Source organism: Fusarium odoratissimum (genome assembly GCF_000260195.1).
Source record: "Fusarium odoratissimum NRRL 54006 unplaced genomic scaffold supercont1.44, whole genome shotgun sequence".
In the NCBI taxonomy this organism is placed as follows: Eukaryota; Fungi; Ascomycota; class Sordariomycetes; order Hypocreales; family Nectriaceae; genus Fusarium; species Fusarium odoratissimum.
Window position 1 is genome coordinate 1 of NW_022158725.1, and position 18,465 is coordinate 18,465.

At 48.5% G+C, this 18,465-nt stretch overlaps 8 protein-coding genes across 8 annotated transcripts; 5 read left to right on the forward strand and 3 right to left on the reverse strand.

Moving 5' to 3' along the window:
- Positions 1 to 1,072: 1,072 nt before the first annotated feature.
- FOIG_14730 (adenylosuccinate lyase) lies at positions 1,073 to 3,441 on the forward strand. Its single transcript, XM_031216012.1, has 10 exons — positions 1,073 to 1,454; positions 1,510 to 1,521; positions 1,573 to 1,816; positions 1,866 to 1,983; positions 2,032 to 2,110; positions 2,158 to 2,174; positions 2,227 to 2,374; positions 2,443 to 2,574; positions 2,633 to 2,817; positions 2,870 to 3,441. Exons 1-10 carry the CDS (start codon positions 1,206 to 1,208, stop codon positions 3,141 to 3,143), a joined length of 1,458 nt encoding a protein of 485 aa, XP_031054153.1. The 5' UTR covers positions 1,073 to 1,205; the 3' UTR covers positions 3,144 to 3,441.
- A 130-nt stretch (positions 3,442 to 3,571) lies between these two features.
- Positions 3,572 to 5,414, forward strand: FOIG_14731 (uncharacterized protein). The gene is made up of 2 exons (XM_031216013.1): positions 3,572 to 4,037; positions 4,087 to 5,414. Exons 1-2 carry the CDS (start codon positions 3,579 to 3,581, stop codon positions 4,438 to 4,440), a joined length of 813 nt encoding a protein of 270 aa, XP_031054154.1. The 5' UTR covers positions 3,572 to 3,578; the 3' UTR covers positions 4,441 to 5,414.
- FOIG_14732 (uncharacterized protein) lies at positions 4,398 to 5,415 on the reverse strand. Its single transcript, XM_031216014.1, has one exon. It carries the CDS (start codon positions 5,329 to 5,331, stop codon positions 4,573 to 4,575), a length of 759 nt encoding a protein of 252 aa, XP_031054155.1. The 5' UTR covers positions 5,332 to 5,415; the 3' UTR covers positions 4,398 to 4,572.
- Positions 5,416 to 5,783: 368 nt separating this feature from the next.
- FOIG_14733 (uncharacterized protein) lies at positions 5,784 to 7,732 on the reverse strand. Its single transcript, XM_031216015.1, has 5 exons — positions 7,300 to 7,732; positions 7,163 to 7,253; positions 7,040 to 7,108; positions 6,395 to 6,991; positions 5,784 to 6,336 (listed from the first exon to the last, which is right to left on the reverse strand). The coding sequence occupies exons 1-5, from the start codon at positions 7,636 to 7,638 to the stop codon at positions 5,900 to 5,902; spliced, it is 1,533 nt and encodes a 510-aa protein (XP_031054156.1). The 5' UTR covers positions 7,639 to 7,732; the 3' UTR covers positions 5,784 to 5,899.
- Positions 7,733 to 9,207: 1,475 nt separating this feature from the next.
- Positions 9,208 to 10,790, forward strand: FOIG_14734 (uncharacterized protein; the record flags this gene model as incomplete). The annotated part of the gene is made up of 6 exons (XM_031216016.1): positions 9,208 to 9,376; positions 9,428 to 9,546; positions 9,596 to 9,668; positions 9,730 to 9,977; positions 10,025 to 10,192; positions 10,287 to 10,790. 6 exons carry the CDS (start codon positions 9,208 to 9,210, stop codon positions 10,788 to 10,790), a joined length of 1,281 nt encoding a protein of 426 aa, XP_031054157.1.
- A 133-nt stretch (positions 10,791 to 10,923) lies between these two features.
- On the reverse strand, positions 10,924 to 11,385 carry FOIG_14735 (uncharacterized protein; the record flags this gene model as incomplete). The annotated part of the gene is made up of 1 exon (XM_031216017.1): positions 10,924 to 11,385. The coding sequence occupies one exon, from the start codon at positions 11,383 to 11,385 to the stop codon at positions 10,924 to 10,926; it is 462 nt and encodes a 153-aa protein (XP_031054158.1).
- Positions 11,386 to 11,927: 542 nt separating this feature from the next.
- On the forward strand, positions 11,928 to 13,877 carry FOIG_14736 (uncharacterized protein). The gene has a single exon (XM_031216018.1). The coding sequence runs from the start codon at positions 11,933 to 11,935 to the stop codon at positions 13,817 to 13,819; it is 1,887 nt and encodes a 628-aa protein (XP_031054159.1). The 5' UTR covers positions 11,928 to 11,932; the 3' UTR covers positions 13,820 to 13,877.
- A 1,459-nt stretch (positions 13,878 to 15,336) lies between these two features.
- Positions 15,337 to 17,601, forward strand: FOIG_14737 (copper amine oxidase 1; the record flags this gene model as incomplete). The annotated part of the gene is made up of 5 exons (XM_031216019.1): positions 15,337 to 15,671; positions 15,731 to 16,436; positions 16,499 to 16,693; positions 16,740 to 17,389; positions 17,442 to 17,601. 5 exons carry the CDS (start codon positions 15,337 to 15,339, stop codon positions 17,599 to 17,601), a joined length of 2,046 nt encoding a protein of 681 aa, XP_031054160.1.
- Between the last annotated feature and the right edge of the window lie 864 nt (positions 17,602 to 18,465).

Genomic DNA, 18,465 nt, shown 5'->3' on the forward strand with positions numbered 1-18,465 from the left:
GTTGTGACTGTTTAAAGTATATATAAATTGGGTGGCTGGGTTAAAAGTGAGGTGGCCGGTCTGTGGGGGTGGCCAGTCTTTGGGTGACGGACGTTAAGGCTAATTTCAGTGATGAATCTCAGACTTGATCTTGTGTTAAATATAGTTTGTATATCTAGTACTTGATAAAAGAATTAATAAGGTATCTGCAATTAATTTGTCAGGGCTGGGACGCTTCGCGCGTCAGTCTATAGAACAATCCCAGGCTGAATTCACAGTTTGAAGCAAGCTTCCAAGAAGGCCTGACTGTGTACCACAGAGAATGGGATGAATGATGGAATTACACATCTACGTCTGACTTGAATTGCACTGTAGAGAATATCAACATCGTTCTACAATGTCGGCAAGAAGACTGGCTTTATGCTCTGGAATCTGAATGCCATGGCCATTGACACCCGAACATAGAACATGCCAGCTTTCGAATTCTCACCTGACGCAAATGTTTGATCTTAGTAGTCCTCTGTCTTGTGGTGTCCCATGGCTGAAGTTGTATGCTCCTCTGAATTTTGTGTCCAGGTCGATGCGACCCATGTTTTCGTTCAAGAGCTGCTGTTAAAATCATGGCCACCAGATAAGATCCATGCTGTCAAAGATATGGCTTTAGCATGGAGAATCGAACATTGCGGCTTGAACTTAGATGAGTATTGCGGGAGAGTTTGAGAATGAATCTTATGGTATGATTTGATGCGATCTGCCATTGAACAACAAGGTTCGCTGGTGAACACCAAAGTAGTGGGGGATCTGCAAAGATTAAACCCAGTCTCCAGCGTCATACTGATCTGCGAATGATTCCTCAGCCTTCATGGTTAATTGAAGAGAATTCATGATTAGAAGACCATCAAATGATTCAAAATCAGACGAGAAGGCTGTGATGAAATGTGGACTGATTTATCCAGCTGTTCTCGTAGTGCACTGCAATACACTGATGGACTGATGCTCTGATGCGCGGTTTAAGAAAAAGCTTCCCCACTGAACCGTCCCTCGGACCAATCATAAAACACACATTTCAACCACTGGCATGAGCTGCGCTGGAGGTGCACAACAACAAACGGCTAGAGAATTATCCGGGCCAAAGGCTAAAATTTTCTTTCTCCACGTTCACGTCAAAAAGGATCCCCCGCCCTCAGCCTTATTCACCATATCATACATTTGAACTGATCTCCAAAATGGCCGCCTACGATACCTACCAGACAACTCTCACGGGCCGCTACTGCAGCCAGGAGCTGTCCCATCTCTTCAGTCAGCGATCCCGCCACTCCACCTGGCGCAAGCTATGGCTGTACCTCGCTGAGAGCGAGAAGGAGCTCGGCATCAACACCATCACCGACGAGGCGCTCGAGCAGATGAGGACTCATCTCACTGTTACCGATGAGGACTTTGAGGTTGCGCGCCATGAGGAGAAGATCCGTCGACATGTGAGTGTATATCGCTAGAGTGTCGTGGGGATAAGCGAGCTGACTAGCGTACCAGGATGTCATGGCTGTAAGAAACACGGTACATTGACAATTTTTATAAGACTGATGAGGTGTATAGCACGTTCATGCTTTTGGTCAAGCTGCTCCTGCTGCGGCTGGTATTATCCACTACGGCGCCACGAGCTGCTACGTCACCGACAACACGGAGCTCATCCTCATGCGCGACGCTCTCGATCTTCTCATCCCCAAGCTCGCAAAGGTTCTTTACAACCTGCAGAAGTTTGCGCTCGAGTGGAAGAACGAGCCAACTCTGTCTTTCACACATCTTCAGCCTGCGCAGATCAGCACCGTCGGCAAGCGAGGTTAGTTTTTCTCTGGTTGGTGGAGTTACCATGTTCTGACAGTATCTAGCTGCGGGCTGGGCGCAGGATCTCTTGATGGATCTGAATGAGTTTGAGCGCGTGCGAGCTGAGCTCAAGTTCCGTGGTGCCCAGGGCACTACTGGTACCCAAGCCAGTTTCCTTGAGATGTGAGTCAAATTACTTGTTGCTGCTGGGCCAATTCCTGACATTTTCAGTTTCGGTGGTGATCATGACAAGTGTGACAAGCTCAATGAGCTGCTCTGCCAAAAGGCTGGCTTCGAGGAGTGCTATGACGTAAGTGCATGATATTGCTTTTCCGGTACTTTACTAACACCTCTCAGATCTCAACACAGACATAGTAAGCCTCGAGATGCAGATGGCTCCCTTTGTTGATACTGATGATCTTGTAGCACCCGAAAGGTCGATTGTCTCGTTGCCAACGCCGTCACTGGCCTGGGAACTACCGTCACCAAGATCGCCTCGGATCTGCGACATCTCGCCTTCATGAAGGAGGTTGGCGAGCCCAGAGAGGCTGGTCAGATTGGAAGTAGCGCCATGGTGAGTCCCATCCTTCAAAATCTGTTTTAACATCTCGGGTTGGTGACAATTTGCTAATTCTTTGTCAGGCCTACAAGCAGAACCCCATGCGATCTGAGCGAATTGCCAGTCTCGCACGAGTTCTCCAGTCCAAGGCCGCTACCTTCATGAGCACCCACTCCGCTCAGTGGATGGAGCGATCACTGGACGATTCAGCCTGCGTGAGTAACCCTGTTCTGTTCCCGAAGGCGTCTATCGCACATTCTAACCAGATCGCAGCGACGAATCGACGTCCCCGAGATGTTCCTCCTCGCCGACGCTATCGCCATCACCCTCCAGAACGTCACAGAGGGTCTCGTCGTCTTCCCCCTCAAGATCCACTCCAACATCGTGGCCGAGCTCCCCTTCATGATCACCGAGAACATCATCATGCGCCTGGTCGCACTGGGCGTGTCCCGACAAGAGTAAGCACCAACCTCAACCTCAACCACAATCAACACCTACTAACAAGACCAGGGCTCACGAGCAAATCCGCGTTCTGTCTTTCGAGGCCTCTCACCAGGTCCAGAGCCTCGGAAAGTCCAACGATCTTGTTGAGAGAATCAAGAAGACAGAGTTCTTCAAGCCCATCTGGGCTGATCTCGATGGCATGATGAAGCCTGAGTTGTATATCGGTCGCAGCGCACAGTTGGTTGATAAGTTCTGTGGACCCGGGGGTAAGTTGGAGAAGAAGCTTGCGCCTTACCAGTCTTCCATCCAGAAGGCCAAGGCTGCTGAGCTGAATGTTTAAGAAAATGCGGAGCAGATATCTGAACGAAAAGAAAATGGAGATTAGGGCCGGTGGTGACTGTAGGTAAACAGTCATGAATAAAAGAACCAGAAACCCAAGGGGCCTTGAAGCAAAAATTCACGATGTTGTCGAGCGAATTTAGAACGTAACCATCATGTGTTTGCAGTCATATATTGCTCTGCAAAAGCTCGGGGTATCAAGACCCGAGCAGCACTGCCGATGCGTAAGGTGTACCAATCGGCTACCCCAGTAAACCGGAGCGTGGAGATCCGCACTAACCCCAATGGCTTGACATGGAGTTGGCGCATTAAGCTTTGGAAATCCGGGGTGCCTTGTCGTGCCCCCAAACTTTGGTAGAAACACGATTATTGGCGGAATTATTTGAGCTGTTGAAATGCCTGCAAGAAATTAAATGATTGGATGAACTTGCCGAATATGAAGGTATATAGTTCACTGAGGGGACGCAAGTTTATCTGTTCAGTTTTGTCAGTCAAGTTCCGTGATCATTCTTTTCTTACTATGAAGTTCCTACCCCTCGCTGCAAGCATCCTAACCCTCTTCGGAGGTGTTGAGGCCAAGAAGTCGCCCTTCTTCATCTTGACGGGTGACTCTACCGTTGCCACCGGCGGAGGTTGGGGCGATGCCCTTCTTAACAGTACCAAGAAGCCCGCAGGTGGTATCAACATCGCCAAGAACGGTGCAACGACTGTATCTTTCCGATCCCAAGGATTATGGGATACTGCTCTCGATAATGTGAAGAGCCATAAGAAAGCTCACGAGGCTATTGTCACGATTCAGTTTGGCCATAATGATCAGAAGACTCTTACACTGGAGCAGTACTCGGATAACCTTGCTACTATGATTGGTGAGGTCAAAGAGGCTGGAGGCACTGCGGTAAGTTTAACATTTCGAATTGACGGTGCAGTGGCTGATTTAATGGCAGATTATCATTACGTCTCTTACCCGTCGTACTTTCAAGGATGGAAAAGTGGTTGAGAACCTTAGTAACGAGCGCGATGCTGCAATTGCTGTCGCAAACAAAGCAGGTGTTAAGTACCTGGATCTTAATACCGCAAGCACCAAGTATGTCAACGCTATTGGACAGGAGGATGCCGACAAGTATAATGAGATCGAGGGAGATCGCACTCATCTCAATTTCTCTGGAAAGTTGGTGTTTGGAAGGATTGTGATGGATTTGTTGGTTGAGAAGAGACGTGATCTGGCACGGTACATTGCGACGAACAAGAAGTTGAGTCAGCTTATTAAAGATGGGATTTATGCTACTGGAGCGGAGTGATTCTATAGAAGATAGTCGGAACTTGAAACAAAGACGCGGCGTTATCTCAAGGACAGCACCAGAATACAAATGGGTTATGAAAGCAATCTCAAGGGCTTACATACTGAAAACCTTTCCAAATCTGTGAAGATCCTACCAAATTGGCGTCGGCTGTCCCTTCGTAGCTGTCTTGGGAGGATAAGACGCGACCACAGTCGTCAACCATACCGAATACGCCAGCAAGATAACTCCCGCGACATACATGATAGGCTGGTCGAAGATCTCAGGCAAGACAGCGGCCCCCAAGCTGAACGGGGCAAACGTCCATATGGCACAAGCCACATTAGTTAGACAGAACCCAATCGACAGACCGTTTCGTGACCCACGAGACAGGTACTCGTGTGTCGGCCCGATGATCAGAAGGACATTGGTGAGCGCTCCTGTGAGCATGAAGCTACCAGCGCCGAGGAACTCGATCAATATCCAGACCAGTGCAAACATAGCGAGCTGCAGAAAGAAAGTGTACGTCAAGATTGACGAAGTAGCCGGCTGTTTTCCGAAGAGAGGCGAAAAGGTGGCGATGCGGTCTTTGGGGCTCTGTATGGTATACCACATGCAAAATATCTCAAGAACTGCCCATACTGCCAGCGAGAATGAGGTTGAGACGAAGAACCAATGGTAATCGTAGCGAGGCGCCGCTTCGGCGAAGAGATAAACAAATGTCAATTCGTGGGCGACGTAGAAGGTTTGCATCCAGAAGGGTATGGGGCCTTGGCCTTCGCGCACAAGAAGTCTTATGGCGTAGGTGTATTGTAGAAAGCCGATGGCGAAGCATGCGTTGGTCGCGATCATAACCGGAATGTTGTCGAATTGGAGGTTCTCCGCGATGCGTCCATAGTAGTCGATATTCATGATGATCTGTCTGAAATAGGCGAATATGGTAAGACTTTTCGTATGAAGTTTGCAACAGATGGCTGTGAATAAACCAAGAAGGATTTACATATAATATTTATCGTATTAAATACTGGGTAGGACACAGCTTTATATCAATACTAACTGCACTAGCGTTCCAGAATATCGGGTCGCAAGATCAACTGCCGAAAACGGTCCTGTGTCATGACCCGAAAATCCTGATCTCGGCACAGTTGAAGACCCCGATAGCCCGTTATGCTTGGACTAGAAAGCTGGAAATCTACCTTGAATACAAGAGTCGGTGACTTTCGAGGGTTTATCCTCGTATTTGCTGAGTTTGGAGAAATTCCGCCAGTTCTGATTGGTGCCTCGTATTTGGCTCGGGACGGGCATGGTATTTACGATAATAAAACGGGACAATCGGGTCAGTTGACGAGCGACATTCTAAAGGGCGTTAAAGTAAATAAAAGTGTCTTGGCAATTTTGATCAAGCTAGTATACAAATGACTCCATCCTGACTTCGGCTCGTAATATTCTCAACTTATGAATAGGGCAAAGAATCGTGGCCCTATGAGCTGGAAAGCGAATCAATATCCAACTCCTCAGTGCGACGCCGAACCAGCAGATTCGAAGAGTAATCGCCAAGCAGTTTAAACCCCGAGTGAGATGGCTGCGGCTTGCAACCCTCCGGTAGCTTCCAGTCATACTTGAGCAACATATGGCATAAGAGAATCTTGATCTCATTTGCAGCGAAGAAGCGACCGGGACATGCGTGAAAACCGTGGCCGAATCCCAGATGATCCGCGCTAGTACTCACAAGATGAGCTTTCTTGTCATCGCCGGTTTGACGCATCTTGACGAAGCGATAGGGGTCAAACTCGAGGGCATTGTCGTAAGTATCGGAATCCCACATATGTGACATTCCGCCGATGATCTTGTCGCCTTTCTTGAGGATGTCGCCGTTGGGGAGGGTAACGTCGGCAGTGGCGATTCTCCTGAAAGCACCTTGACAGAAATGTTAGAGGATGCTATAGGAAGGGGGATTGGAGAGACCTAGACTTACCGAGCAGAATTGGTCGCAGTCGTTGGGACTCCTTGACCACGCTGTCCATCAACTTCAAGTTATACAACGCGCCCTTGGTCAGTCCCCCTTCGGCAGTCAAAACCGCAATAATCTCCTCCCGAAGCTCCTGGAACAGTTCAGGATGTTGACAAAGATTGAGAAGCGTCTCAGCGAGTAGGTCAGAGGTAGTATGATACGCCACGATCGAAACAGCAATCTGCTCTGTAGCAGGATCATGCTTCTCATACTCTTTCTCAAACCACTCAATGGAATCATCGAAAGGAGATGGCTTTCCCTCGGCGAGTGCTTTCTGCTTGATAACTTTTCGTCGCTCGATATGAGGCTTAAGGCACTGTCGCGCTTCATTCAGCTTGGCGCGGACTTCCCAGCACTGCGGGAGGAACCAGTGGATGTATGGGCGAAGCCACCTGGGATAAGATCTCAATAAGCCGCCGTAGCCAAAAGCCAATAGAGTATATTCGCTCGAGGTCCTGTTCCACTCTTCGTCGCGGCAGAGCTCTTCGCCCATGAAGATTCGGGAAGAAACGCGTGATACCACGCGGATAAGGTCTGCCTGGGGTCGGATGGGGTGCCATTCTAAGCTTCGTCAGTCTTGCCGTCATGAGTATAAGCTGAAACAATTACCTCTGGAGTCGGTGAGAGTATCCCGAATTGACAAAGATGCTTCTTCCGATATGGGCCCTGTTAACTTCACTACACAATGTGAGTTAGCAGTTACTTTAGAAACAAGGCGATACCAAGACCTACTCAAAGCCTTTGTAATATACTTGTTGATAACAGTCGTAAGCTTATGAGATCCACCAAAAGGTTGGAAACCAGGAATGTACTCATGAGAATCCTGCGCTGAGTTAGTCACGACCCCTATACCCCGTACCATGACTTACATCTCGGGCTGGCGTCTGAAAGTCTAGGTGTCGGTTGCTCTTCAAGGCATCCACCCACGAAGGAGGAATAACCAGAACCTTGCCTAGTTCGGTATAAGCTCGGTATGGCTGATCTTTATAAACTGTGCGCGCGCTTGCAAGGAGGCTTCTGCTGTTGGCGATGAACTCTTTGACTACACGCGTGTTTGTCAACTCGAAAGGCTTCTTGGGGATTAGGATAGGGTATTTCTCTTGTTGGGTGAAGAAAGAAAAGTTGACGACTAAGAGTGTAATAACGGAAATTGCGGAAAGAACCGCATATTGCGGATTTTGGAGTATGGTATCGATATACGCCGTCATCTTGAACAACTGCCGGTGGTGTGATGATGGATTCAAATCCTTCGCGGCAGTATTGTATACTTATACCATCCACCAGGCATATAAGAAAACAAAGATCGACACAACGTGTTCCCGTTCTGTACTTGGTCTCAATCCCCATTTCACCGGAGCTCTAAGACGCGAGTCCCGACTGGGGGTAACAGCGCCTCCAGCATATCAAAAAAAGGTGGCACAAGTAGCCTAGATTATTACCTGGGTCTCTGTACGGGCTTTTCTGTCACCCCAGCTGGTGTCTCTCGATTTTCTGATACCCCGAGAGCCCGAGTCCGCAAAATACCACCACATCTACAATACATAAACGAAATAACACATCATATCGGCTCGAAAGGGCTCAACCCCGTCTATATCTCCGTTCTAATGTAACACAACGGTACAGCCATGCACGAAAGGCAGTGCATAAGCCAATAGGATAACAGGTGTATACGATTATAACCGAGATTTTCGCCAAGCATTTCCTGTTTAGATTCGTATCGATGGCCCTGCGCCATACACTTGCTCACGGACCCTCGCTACCCACAGTTTCGATGGATAGTCCGTGGAAAGTCCGCGGACGCAGAGCCGAATGAATTGAGGGGGATACAGACGAGTCATGCCATGACGAAAAGAAAGGCTGTGAAACAGGAGGACAGTGGGGAGTGAACGGTTATTGAAAACCGAGGGGAAAAGGCATCAGTAGTGAGACAAAATTCCAATAGACGATAAGCTTATACTACAAGTCCTTGCATCATTAGTACTGACCTTCACTTCGAGAAGAACTCTATCGGCACCGGCGTAAACTCTGAGCCCTCTCAAATGTATGTTAAACTTCAATAACCCAAAAGTTTATCGACGTCAGATCATCATGGGCATAACAATGTGACGGTGCCGCAGCACTGCAGCTGACCAGCGGTCTAGCCGTATTTACAGTGCCAAGGGTGATCGCCTAGCCCCCCATCAGTTTCTTCGGCAGTTCCTTCGCCCCCAGCGCTGAGCGGTCTTTGCACCGTAATGCGGCCCGTACCGCGTCGATAATCGGATTTCGGCACTGGAATGGGGTGTGAGGGCGGAATTGCTTGCGCGACGAGGAGGGTTACGCAAGTTGGCCAAGTCACTGGATGTTTTCAACAACGCATGCTGATCATACAATTTCATTTCAATTTGACGGTAGCACGGCCTCTGGTGCTCAGTTTCAAGGTAGAGTGGTGTATTGAGGGCCAATCACGTGGCAGTTGCTTTATTCCTGTGAAGTCAGCGCTCACCGCGCGTAACGCATGGATGAGTAACTCCAATGCTGCATCGCTTTTCTGAAATGATACTATTGCAGAACTATTTACATAGGCGCTGATTACTGTGAGATATGGCTTGTCGAAATGGGTTCTGGAACTCGATAGCCCAGCCACATTCGGCCAAGTGGCTTGTTCCAGACCTCCAATTGTCTCATTAAAGGCATGTATTTCGCAGACTGGTAGAGCTTTAAAGGCTGGCAACGGGCCACGTTCTACCAAATAATGCCCTTCCTTTAGAAACAGTTCTTTATATAGCCGTTGCACTATGTCTACCACCACTTCTACGAGTCCTACCGACATTGGACAAGCTCTGATCAATGCATTGAATAATCCAACAGGCAATCTGACTAGATCACTGCTACTAGCCGATGAAGATGGAAACATCACAGGCGAAAAGGGCTCTCGTTTTATTCTTCAATCTTACGGCTATCTCGGTACTTGCTATTTTCCTAGTAGAGTTCCTTCAACTAACCCCGTGCTGTCAGATCTGAGGGTCTCCCTTGTCGCCAGCCTGACCTTCCCCGTGGATGCGCCATCATTCGAGACTCTTTATCCCAAAGCGTCTTTGCAGTCATTAAACAGTTTTGATCCTCTTCTATACCAGGTATGTACATGCTGTAAAGTTTGAACGCGTCTGCTTATATACCATGAAGGCAACAGAAACCGCCATGCTGGACTTTTGGAACTCCTGCAACGACTTCACTCAATACGCAGTGTCGAGCTTCTGTAAGTTCACTATGAGCAGTCCTGGACGAAAAGCACCATGGCGGGGCTGACAGGCTTGCAGGGACTGTGTTCATCGAAACGCGAATACTTTGTCAAGCTCTCGCCGATCAGTTTACCGGTGCGGGAGAGGTCAGTCTGCAGGGCATCATAAGCATGTTGACCGGCCAGGCATACTCTCAGCCTGGCTCCGAGAACGATTTTGAGTTCAAAGGTCTTGCTCAGAGTGCCAGTGAAATGCTACTGAATCTGAGCCAGCTTGCAAACCAGAAAGCTAGCAGTATTCATGGCTTGACGGCCAGCATCGCCTCGGTGAGTAACCCCATGCGATGTGGATGAATGGGGCTGATTCAGCATAGCAAGCAAGCAAAATTCAGACCACGAGAAAAGAGGTTGATGCCGTCGTGAAGAAGTTCGGTTTAAACTCGGGAGACCGTTACATCTCTACGCTTGATGAGACACATTCCATGAATCAAATAGTTCTCAATAATAGCGTTGAAGCGGCTCAGGCTGCGAAGGCAGATTGGGTAAGTCTTTGTTACCGGATGCAGCAAGTGCTCAGCCTTTTAGTAGATCAATACGACAGTTGATGGGGAATTTGACTGACGGTGCGCTGCACAGGACCGTGAGATGATGGAAGCCAACACTGCGGCTTCTTACATTTGGATACCTGTTGCCGGCTGGATTTCTGGATCGAACGCCATCCTTACGAAGCAGAAAGATGTGAGAATGGCATGGGCTGAGTATCAAGCACACATCGGGAACAAGAGCACTGACGCCACAAAGACAGCCTATGCTCTTGTTGGTGCTGTAAACTTACTCTCCTTACAGAACCAGGCCATTTGTGACAGCGTGCGGAGTGTAGGCGTAGCATTACAAGAGATCCAGTCTACTTTCGTGGCGATAGGAAATAATCTGGGCCAGGCCTCGACGTTAATGGCTGCTGCGGATGATTCTGTTAGAACATCGCTGATTGCAAACCAGCAGGCGATCCAAGCGGGAATCACTAAGGCAGTGCAGGAGTTTCAGGATACGTTGTCTGCGGTTCAGGCACTCATTGCCATCGACTCGAGTATCCAAACTTCTGGAATCACTGCAGACATCGACGCGCCCAGCGTTTTATAAGAATAGGGTTACGCGTTATACAGTGAGAGCAGGGAACATACAGGAGACGAGGCTTGCCATGGTGGGATGTTAGGAATACTATCATGACATTGTATCGTAGACAACCCAATACAATCCTTTGTATTGGCGTCTTCTAAGCGCAGCAGTTTCCAAGATAATCAACTTCTTCCGAAAAGCCCATAGCTTCATTCCACATACCATTCACCCGTCTCCACTGCGCATCAAACCCCGTAACAAGCATCAAAGCCTCTAGCTCAGGGGTGCGACTGTGAAGTAATTCACCATTACGCATGGTAAGTATAGGCTGCGCTACAGCAACATATCCACTTTTGTTGATACGATGGTAAACGCTGTTCATCTCGATTATGATGCTTTTCATAGCCCTGCGGTGTCCCAGGACAGTATCTCTCAGTGCCCATATATCTCGAAAGAGCTTTGTGTTTCTTGGGGCGCTGTTACCATAGGAAGAGAGCCTTTCGCCTAAAGTAGCTAGTTCTTGCTTGAAGATGTCAAAGCGCTGGGAGAGGTCGGGGAATTGGCTTACGTGGTGGAGTGATGTACGGAGGGAGTCTTTTAAGCCGGATGTGACTCTCATGTTCGCGGTAGGGAAGACTGTTTGTGGCTGTTATATGTTTGAAATTACCTGTAGTAGTTTTGTGTTCTGTGTTTGGAGTCAGGAGTCAGGGAACGAAGGAAGATCCAGTCACATATTTATAGGCCTAACGAGAGCGTTGGGGTTAACTTGAAATCTTTTCAGGATGGGAGCAGCGCAGCCAAAAGCTGCTAGATTTTCGTTTTCAAGCGGCCGCGGAGCAAAACGAAGACGCACATTAACGAAGGATTGAATGAGACTGAATCTGTAGGCAGATGGGACCAAGATACAACGCCAGCTATTATTCTTTCCAGACAGCTATTGAATGATCTAGTCATATCGTAATGAGAAGAGTATCGAAAGCCCTTCATCCCGTTTTCAGCTGGTGAAGTCCATCACAGCGCTTCTTCCATTTTGCTTATCTTCATCATCCTGATTATCCATGTTGAGACTGGACTTACAGGGGGGAAATGTCAGTGGAGCTCCACTTGTCACGGCGGGGCAAACCGGGAGGAGAGAAACACTGCCTAACATCTTCACCGACCTCACGATGGACCTACAATCTTCCGCTCTCTTTCCATATCAGTCTCTCAAGACCGATGAGTTAAGATTGCTACTCGTGAAACCTGGCGACGCTGACTTAATATGCGTTGAGCTCAGAACCGTTAAATCCCGCACGTTCCAAAGATTCTGGGCCTTGTCTTACGTCTGGGGCGCAAGAGAAAACCCCGCCACTATCCTTCTGAATGATCAGCCATTCAGTATCACGAGGAATTTATACAATGCTCTGCATCAGTATCGGCGTCATGTGTTTGACGGCTACGACAGTGATGCCAAGGCGTTGCTCTGGGTAGATGCCATCTGCATCAACCAGAATGATCAGGTTGAAAAGTCAATACAAGTTCCCCGCATGTCAGAGATCTACGGCCAATGTGAGCGTGTATTGGCGTGGTTGGGCCCGGTGGAGAGTGACGAGGGAAGTCATGTTTGCAGAGTGGCACAGAGGCTGAAGCACTTCCAGACACATGCACATTCTGTCAGTGAAGACCTTTCTGAAGATGATCGAATCATAGCGTTCACGAGCTCTGGGCGTTCTGACGAGACAGCCGCAACTGAGGTTGAGTCTGTCCGGAAAGCTTTAAGGTCTATCGGTCATCGCCCATGGTTCCGACGTATTTGGATTCTTCAAGAAGCTGTCCTAGCAAAGAAACAGCCGATCTTGCTTTGTGGACCTCACGAGTTGGGATACGAGATCTTCTTCAAGACCTGGGTCTTGATGTTGAATCCATCTGAGGATGGACAGCTACTTTACTCATTCATGGCGGAGAACCCGATTAGGTTCAAAGCTATCGAGATGGTATATAAGAATATTCTACAGGCCAGAAAGGAAAAGATTCCAAAAGAAGCAAAAGGACCTGTGGATCAGGAAAAGCAGTGCGCTCTCGACATAGTAAAACTCTTGAATGAGACCACCGAGTTGGAGGCTACGGTGGCTCATGATCGTTTATATGCCCTTATCGGGCTCTTGGCCTGCGACCCACTTCCCAAGGCCCTTCAGCCAGACTACACACAATCTTTTGAAGAGCTCTGTTACAAGTTCACCATATTTATCCTTGAGCAGACTCAAGATATCCGCGCTTTGAACTTGGGAACTGTCGGCAACCTCTCGACCGTGCCCTCGTGGACACCTGATCTCCGAAATAGCTGGACAGCAAGGTCCAATCTGACCCCCAGTCCTGGGAAGTGCTTCAATATTTCGGAGGATGGCAAGACTCTTACCATGCCGGCGATTATACTTGGGCAATGTGTGTCTGTTTGCAAACCCGTCACGCCTGATCCCGATACTCGCATTGTCTCGCCATTGTCACTCTTGCAATTTGATGAGGCTGTAGTCAAAGTAGCGGCAGCTATAAGAAGAGTTACACGTATGGAAGTAATGACCGAGTGGTTCAAATACCATCTTGCAGACATATACACTGAAGAGCGGTTAACTCAAAATCCCATCATCGTGCAGAGAGTCATGATGGCGTATGTATGCATGGTTCACAATCAGCCCCTCTCCTCACTTGGCACGAGATTTGGAACAGAAGAACAGTTGCAAGGTGCTTATGGAATGGTAACGGACCCCATTTTTCAGCAGAGCATGGTTGGATGCAGCAACTTTGTGCTACAAGATGGAACGGCAGGACAGTTACTTCATAGTGATGCTGTGGCAGCTGTTGGGGATGCGATCTGTGTTTTCCCTGGTCTTTCGACTCTTTTCCTTCTACGAAGAAATGATGATGGAAAGTGTCGGATTATTGGCCAGGTTTCTAAGTGGGAGAGTATTGGGGCAAGTTTACCTGCGGATCAGCTTGAGAGTTACCGTCACTCATTTGAAGGGGCTCACTTGGGAGAAGAAACTGAGCATGGGGTAAGACTGCTAAGTCTTGTCTAAAAGTATAGCGAGTAAGATCATCGATGGTAACGCACCATAGACGAGCCCTTGTCAGAGTGTTGACAGCCAGACTCGCGTCGGTCATCTTGATGACGATGAATTAAGACACGTGGAAGCAACAATAAAAGGCACACAGCTCTCTATGCAGGGCAAGAGCGGAAATATGGGATAAAATAGGTTTGGCGACGGGGAAAGCTCTGAAGTTGAGGATTTCTCGGGGTTGGGGTACTACTATAGCCGCCCACCCTTGCTTCTCGCAATACTTCCCCATATAAGTTTCCAAAGACTGCATGTGACATTGGTTGATTTAGTCACCTATTAGTTCGGATTCGAGAGTATCCGAAATATTGCAGGAGCTGAGCTGCTGTGTCACCTTAATATTCGAATCCCTATTGGACGTTGGTTGGTTGTGCCGTGCAATCGCAGCCTGATCTTCATGTCAGACAACTGGGAAGTGATATGAGCATCCATTCTGTCTTTTGTGTTGTTACGTGTTCTTCCTGTGACCATCTCATCAATTTCTCTTACATATTGAACATACATCATTGATAACGGGCTCTCTCAACTGTAGACTTCGCTATTCCAAAAATGCGATGCATGACAATAAGGCACGGAATGTAGGTATGATGAATTTGCATGGTGTTCCGCGCATTAGCCGAGCCTGATTTTGAAAAATAAGGCTCCGTGTCTCACCTGCATAACACCATTGAATCTACCTATTTATAGATGTACAAAGACCCCAGCAGAAACGCAAGAAGACTGTGCCAAGCAGCTAACTGCGCTGATATGAGCTTGAGAAGAAGGTTCAAGAGAACTCAAATCGGCTATGATGAGATTGCTGAAGCGAGACTAATTTTCTTTTAGGTGACTTGCTTGAGATAAGCAAAATTGCGCTAGAATCTTATTGTCAATTCGATCTGGACATAGATTTCCTGATGAAGACATATATCTGTATATTAGATCCACGACGTATCCGTCAGCTCTGGGGTAAATTACTTAAATCTATGCTGAACCATGCACCTACGTAGCTGATTGCTGGCTGTAAGGTTAAACATTAGGCTGCTGTCACACATCACGAGGACGCGGTATCCATTTTCACCAATATACGTTTCCACCCAAAAAGCTTCCACGATGAGCAATAAATCCTATAGCCAGTCCTAGGGCTTCAGGTAACCTATAACGTCCGTCATATACCAAATTTGGGTACATTTATGCAACTTCTTGAGCTCTTCAGTTTACCAATCAAATCGAATAAAACCAAGCATAACTCACTTCATTACCCACTTTCAGCTAGCTCAAGGATGGCTTAGCTTCTCCAATCCCTACTCCTTGTAAACCAAGATGCCCGCTGGAGCCCTAATCCGCCGCCGGGCGACATGTCTTGGCATGACACTAGCTCCAGACGGCGTTAGGTTATCATGAGTTCTGTTTAAAGCGGCTTAAAAATCCTCAACCTCGCTCTTCATCCGCCCTTCCCCAGCTTCTCCATCTATTCCCAATCACCCTCATACCCCAAGATGTCTCAGCCTCATCCTCTTATTCCTCTCTCCGTCGACGAGACGAACTTGGCCAGAGATGTCGTTCGCGCTGCTTATCCTCAGAATGTCCTGAAGTTCCGGGTCATTTACCTTGAGGAGCCAATGAAGGAGGTCCTGGCGCCTTACTTAGATCTTGAACATGCTGGAAAGGTTACCAGCTCTACGCTCAGACCCGCTCGTGAAGCACGAGTCCACTTTGACACAGCTCATGGTGGCAAGCCTCCGCAATCGCATGAGGCTATCATCGACCTGAACACAAGAAAGATCAAGCAGGTTGAGTCAATCCGAGCGGATGCCCAAGCAGCGTTCACAAGGTATGCCAGACCCTTACACGGCATTGCAAGCCATATCACAGACTAATGGATTCGTATAGCGAAGAACTTGATGACGTCCGAATCATTTGTCGAGACTCCCCTGTCTTCAAGGAGCGCATCGCCAAGTTCAACCTCCCCCAGGACTTTGAAGTCGTCGTTGAGCCTTGGCCATATGGCGGCCTTGACGCAGCTGACGACCCCAATCGTCGACACATGCAGGCCCTGATCTACGCCTCCGACAGCAAGAACCGCGAATGCAACTTCTGGGGATACCCTCTCCCCATCATCCCCGTCATCGACGCCGAGACACGCGAAGTCATCCGCATTCACGAGGTTGCTACCGGTGGAGGTGATGATCCTCATACCTTCGCCGAGGGTGACTACGCTAAAGTCAACATCGATCACATGACGCCATCGGAATACGTCCCTGAGCTTTTGCCTGGTGGTCTGCGCAGAGACCTAAAGGAACTCAATGTCGTGCAGCCATCTGGGCCTAGCTTCAAAGTTGAGGATTCCAATGTGATCAATTGGCAGAAGTGGAGCATGCGAGCGACTTTCAACCCTCGCGAGGGTGCGGTGCTACATGATGTTCGTTTCGACGGCCGAAGTGTTCTGTACAGACTGTCTATCAGCGATATGACGGTTCCTTATGCGGACCCGCGACCTCCGTTCCACCGAAAGCAGGCTTTCGACTTTGGTGACGGAACGCTTGGAGACGCTTGCAATAATCTGCAGCTTGGATGTGACTGTCTGGGTGTCATCAAGGTGAGTGACACGGATGCTCTCGGATGCTGTTGGAGAGTTCATATGTGCTGACAAGGTTTTAGTACTTTGATGGTGTTCTTGTTGATCATAGCGGTACAGCACGCACTACTAAGAATGTGATCTGCCTCCACGAGCAAGATAATGGTATTAACTGGAAGCATACAAACTGGCGTACTGGCCGAGCTGTCGTAACCCGCAGACGAGAGCTTGTTGTTCAGTTCATCATCACCCTAGCCAACTACGAATACATCTTCAACGTAGGTCTCCCCCCTTTAGCAAATGACCTATCTAACGCAACAAAAGTATATCTTCGACCAAGCAGGTGCCATCACCGTCCAAGCCCGCGCCACCGGAATCGTCTCCTCCGTCCTCATAGAAGAGGGCAAGACCGCTCCATGGGGCAACGTCGTAAGCCCCGGCATCCTCGCCCAAAACCACCAACACATCTTCTGCGTGCGCATCGACCCCGCCATAGACGGCCACAAAAACACCCTCGTCCAGACAGAATCGCTCCCCATGCGCATCGACGCCCGCACCAACCCCAACGGCAACGCCTACCAGGTCGTCACAACCCCCATAACAGCCTCAGCAGGTCTTGACGCGAACCCCTTCACAGATCGAACCTTCAAGGTGCAGAATATGGATAAGCTTAATCCGATTAGTGGTCAGCCTGTTGGATATAAGATTCTTGCGCCGGTGACGAGGCCGTTGCTTGCGGATCCTAATTCTACGCAGGCGAAACGGGCGAGGTTTGCGCAGAGACACCTGTGGGTTACTAAGCATCGTGCTAATGAATTCTATGCTGGTGGGCGATATACGCTGCAATCGGTCTCGGAGGTTGAGGGCGTTGCGGATGCTGCTGATAGGAACGATGATGTTTTCCAGCAGGATATTGTGCTATGGAGTGTGTTTGGTCTTACTCATAATCCCAGAGTAGAGGACTGGCCAGTCATGTAAGTCTCAGACGCCATGGCATTGAAAATCTGTCTTGCTGACCAATACCAGGCCCGTCGAGATTCTTGATCTTCATATCAAGCCTGCGGATTTCTTCACGGCAAACCCAGCAATTGATGTGCCCGGCAGGAAGAACTTCACTTCGCAGCTGACAAATGCTGAAAAGACCCAAGAGTCTTCATGCTGCGCGGACAGCAAACCTCGTCTGTAGAATGGTTTGCATGGAGAGAGGGATGTGTACTTATATGTGACTGGTGTCATTTATTGCAGGCCATTGAGCATGAATTGAGAGTGCTGGTAGACTATTACTTGAGGAATTCACAATTTTTATATTATAACATAAGTCTGAAAGAGGTAAATTCAAATTAAACTACTCAATCTGTGGTGAAAATCTCTAATTGTGGTTGGTTAGTGACCACTTTCTCTCAAGCATAACGCAACATAATCCCTGAGAAACTTCCCGCTGTAGGAGACAATGATATTACATCTCCGACTCTCCGGTCGTAGAGCAGTAATACCTAGACTCGAAACGAAATTAGGTGACTGCATTTCTAAGTCATCTGAATTTCCTCTATCAAAATAACTTCCTAATATTTACCGTGGCGAAGATAATGAAGCTGTCGTCTAGGCTGGCCTCGATCGCTTCGCTCAGAAAACGGCCGACGGCCGACAGGCACGACCTTTCTCTTTTTGGTTTGGGTCGGCGGCGAATGCGGGGGACTAAACTCGATGTAGCATTCCCAAGCGATAGACACTGGTCTATTCCCCACGGGGTATGACTTAACATCTGCATCTTCAACCGTTGGATACTGGGGTTGTTCGTTGTTATCATGATACAGTTCCAGTGCATCGGGGAAATCCGGCAATATATCGTAAGTCTCGGTAAAGTGGCTAATCATGAGTCGCTGCCCTCATTTTCGTTCCATGACGACAGACGACAGATGCATTCCCTGTTGCCTCTTCACGTTGATGACCTCCCAAGCGTTACACCTGTGGGAATTTTGGAGGCCGTTACAGCGTCTAATCGAGACGAGCCGATGCATGGCCATATTATTGCGGGAGCACTCGTATCATG